Genomic DNA, 2,808 nt, shown 5'->3' on the forward strand with positions numbered 1-2,808 from the left:
ATGGGTTCAACCATGAGCAGAGTTTGGCTGCCAGAACACCCACCACAATACCATAAAGCTTCAGCTCAGGCCCAATTCATCAATCGGACATCCAAGAACCAATAACTGAGAAGAGCAGTAGCAGCGCGTGCATGTCTTTACAAACTGACAAGCAGCCGTGTGATATAAAAGCCCATATGATTGCATTGCTGGATCGCGCCCACAGGGGAGGACACCTATTTTTGTTCCCTTTTAACTGATATTACTTTTTGCACGCTCTATCAAATGGCGCGTGTCAGCTACTCATTACGGAGTTCGAAAGTTACAATGACACCAACGCCCTCCTTCCCGCTTACTTATATGCATAGTCGGTCAGTCAACCGAAACAATAATTATAAAGAGAGTAAACTTTATTTTTAATTTATTTTTTTTTTTTAATTTATTAATTCATTTAAAAATAATTTATTAAATATTAGTACAGTAATTTTGGATTTATAATAAAACTTCCTAAAATAAAATAATCAAGTAAATGGGAAAAAAAAAACATAGCATATATGGGATTAGCATCATGGGTAATCTTCAAAACCCATCCCATAAAGACACTAATAAAAATAAAAACGCCCATTTTTATGGTATTTTGTCGTAATTTTCTTTCCATCAAATTGTGTGTAAACCAAGTAAATATGAATACGGCTATTTGAATATAGTTTCGCCATTTTGATGTTGCAAAAAGGAAGACGGTGTGGGTTGTATTCGATTTTTAATGTTGACTCATTCTCTCTCTTCTTCTGGAGAAAGAATTTAATAAAGACACAAAACACTAGCCATTTAAACTCCACCACCAAACGCACGCTCTCTCTCATAAAAACTCTCCTCCACCCTCTCTCTCTCTCTCTCTATTGCTTTTTTCATATTAAAAAAATAATAATAATAACAAGAAGACGAACCCTCCCCTACGATTTGCCCATCAGATCTTTTCATCGTTCATCCTACAGCAGGAGAGGAGCTAAGCCAACCACGCCCAGAGAAATGGCACAGGAGACCATCATCGCCACATGAACACTCTACTATTATATTCCCTAGCAATCACCAAACATATACTTTACATTTCTTCACTCCCCATAAATGAGGTGTAAGAAGCACCCCTGTGACCCCAGTAGCACCGTCGGTGTCTGTGCCTCCTGTCTCCGGGAACGCCTTCTCGTCCTCATCGCCGCACAGGCTCGAGTTCAATACACACAGGACCATGCTCAATTGGCCCGCGCCTACTCACGCGCCACCGTAGATGATAGTCGGAAATCAGACGCTCAGCGACCTCCTATTATATTCCCTCGCTCCGTTTCTCCTTACGTTGCTCGACGGAAATCTGACGACACCTCCTGGTCCCACAACCTCCGCTTCTACAGTACTCCCCAGGTGGGACCCACTTACAGCTCCTCCTCCATCGCAACCGGCTTCGCCACTTCAGCAACTTGTAAAACTAAGCGCGCCAGATTCTCCCTTTTGTCGAATCTATTCAGGTCTAGATCCGAGAAATTTAGTCCAGATCCTTCTGGTTCCGGTCCTGGGGTTCCTTCTCGGAATTCGAGCGAGGCATCATATTCTTCGCCGTCCTGGCTATCAGCGATATTTTCCGGTCGCAGGAAAAAGCAATCTGCGTTATTCTCTGAGCAAAACTCCGGCGTTGTAGGCCATAAGCCTCGTCGGAGGATGGATCGAGGAATGTCGCCAGCAAGAGGGGCGGATTCCGACGACGATTGTGAGGATTGCAATCCGTCTCAGTCTGGCAGTGGGTCCTCTTCTGAGTCATCGCAGTGGTGGAAAAGGACACCAGTAGCGCCAGCGGCGATGAGGCGCGGGAAGCCGGGACACTGCAAAAACGTGTCGGGATTAGCGTTTTGTTTGAGCCCTCTTGTGAGGGCCAGCCCTAACCGGCACTGGAACCAGAAAGGCGGGTTGCCACCCGACATGGGGTTCTCCGGCGAGGTGAGGGTTCCCGTGAAGCCCCATCTGTCTGCGGCGGCGTCATTTTGCGCGAACCGGTCGAGGAAGCTATGCGATTTTGGAAGGGCCAATCACAACCGTTGAGAACGGGTCGGATCGTTGACATTTGATCGCGCTGGTGGTGATATTTTTAAAGTACGGTTTTGCCCATTCTCACTTTCGGTTTTTTTTAGTCATTAAATTTTTTTTAACAAATTAAACCAAATATTGAGAGAAAAGGAAAACAATGAATATGGAGAGGGAGAAAAAAAAAAAAAAAAAAGGAAAAAAGCGAAATGTGGTGTTGGTTTTCTGCGTACATTGACATTAGCGATGTTTGTTATTGGCAGAAACAAAGGGAATATATCTTTTCTTTTTTTGGTTGTATAATTTGTGAAATATATACGTTTGAGGTAAAAACTATAGTTATAGTGAATTTTCCTTTTATCGGTAATTCTAATGATTTGATTAACATGTCAAAATTCTCTTTTTTTTTTTTTTTTTTACCTCTTTTATACGCACATAAAATGTGGAAATTTTTGTTTAAAGTATGAAAAATGAAAATTTGTACAGGTTTGATTCATTGATATTGAAATTCGATGTGGTGAGGTTGGAAAATTGGTGAAAGCGGTCGTAATGGCGGAGACATGGGAACTTCACCCATTTCTGGGGGGTGGTGGAACCCCAATCTTATTCTTTCACGACTCCAATAATTAATTGTGATTTTAATTAAAATCATAATGAATATCAGATAATAATATATGTATATAAATTTTTATTGATTGAATATTATTAAAAAAAAAAAAGGCGTTATTGGCAATACTAATATTTGTTGCTGTCAAATTA

General features: G+C 41.5%; 1 protein-coding gene across 1 annotated transcript; it reads left to right on the forward strand.

Annotated features, from left to right (window-relative positions):
* The first annotated feature begins 775 nt into the window (after positions 1 to 775).
* On the forward strand, positions 776 to 2,409 carry LOC110663919 (uncharacterized). The gene has a single exon (XM_021823409.2). The coding sequence runs from the start codon at positions 1,105 to 1,107 to the stop codon at positions 2,065 to 2,067; it is 963 nt and encodes a 320-aa protein (XP_021679101.1). The 5' UTR covers positions 776 to 1,104; the 3' UTR covers positions 2,068 to 2,409.
* Positions 2,410 to 2,808: the final 399 nt, after the last annotated feature.

Source organism: Hevea brasiliensis, chromosome 9 (assembly GCF_030052815.1).
Source record: "Hevea brasiliensis isolate MT/VB/25A 57/8 chromosome 9, ASM3005281v1, whole genome shotgun sequence".
NCBI lineage: Eukaryota > Viridiplantae > Streptophyta > Magnoliopsida > Malpighiales > Euphorbiaceae > Hevea > Hevea brasiliensis.

Coding starts and splice junctions, on each gene's coding strand:
- LOC110663919 (XM_021823409.2), top strand. CDS start 1,105: ATGAGGTGTAAGAAGCACCCCTGTGACCCCAGTAGCACCGTCGGTGTC.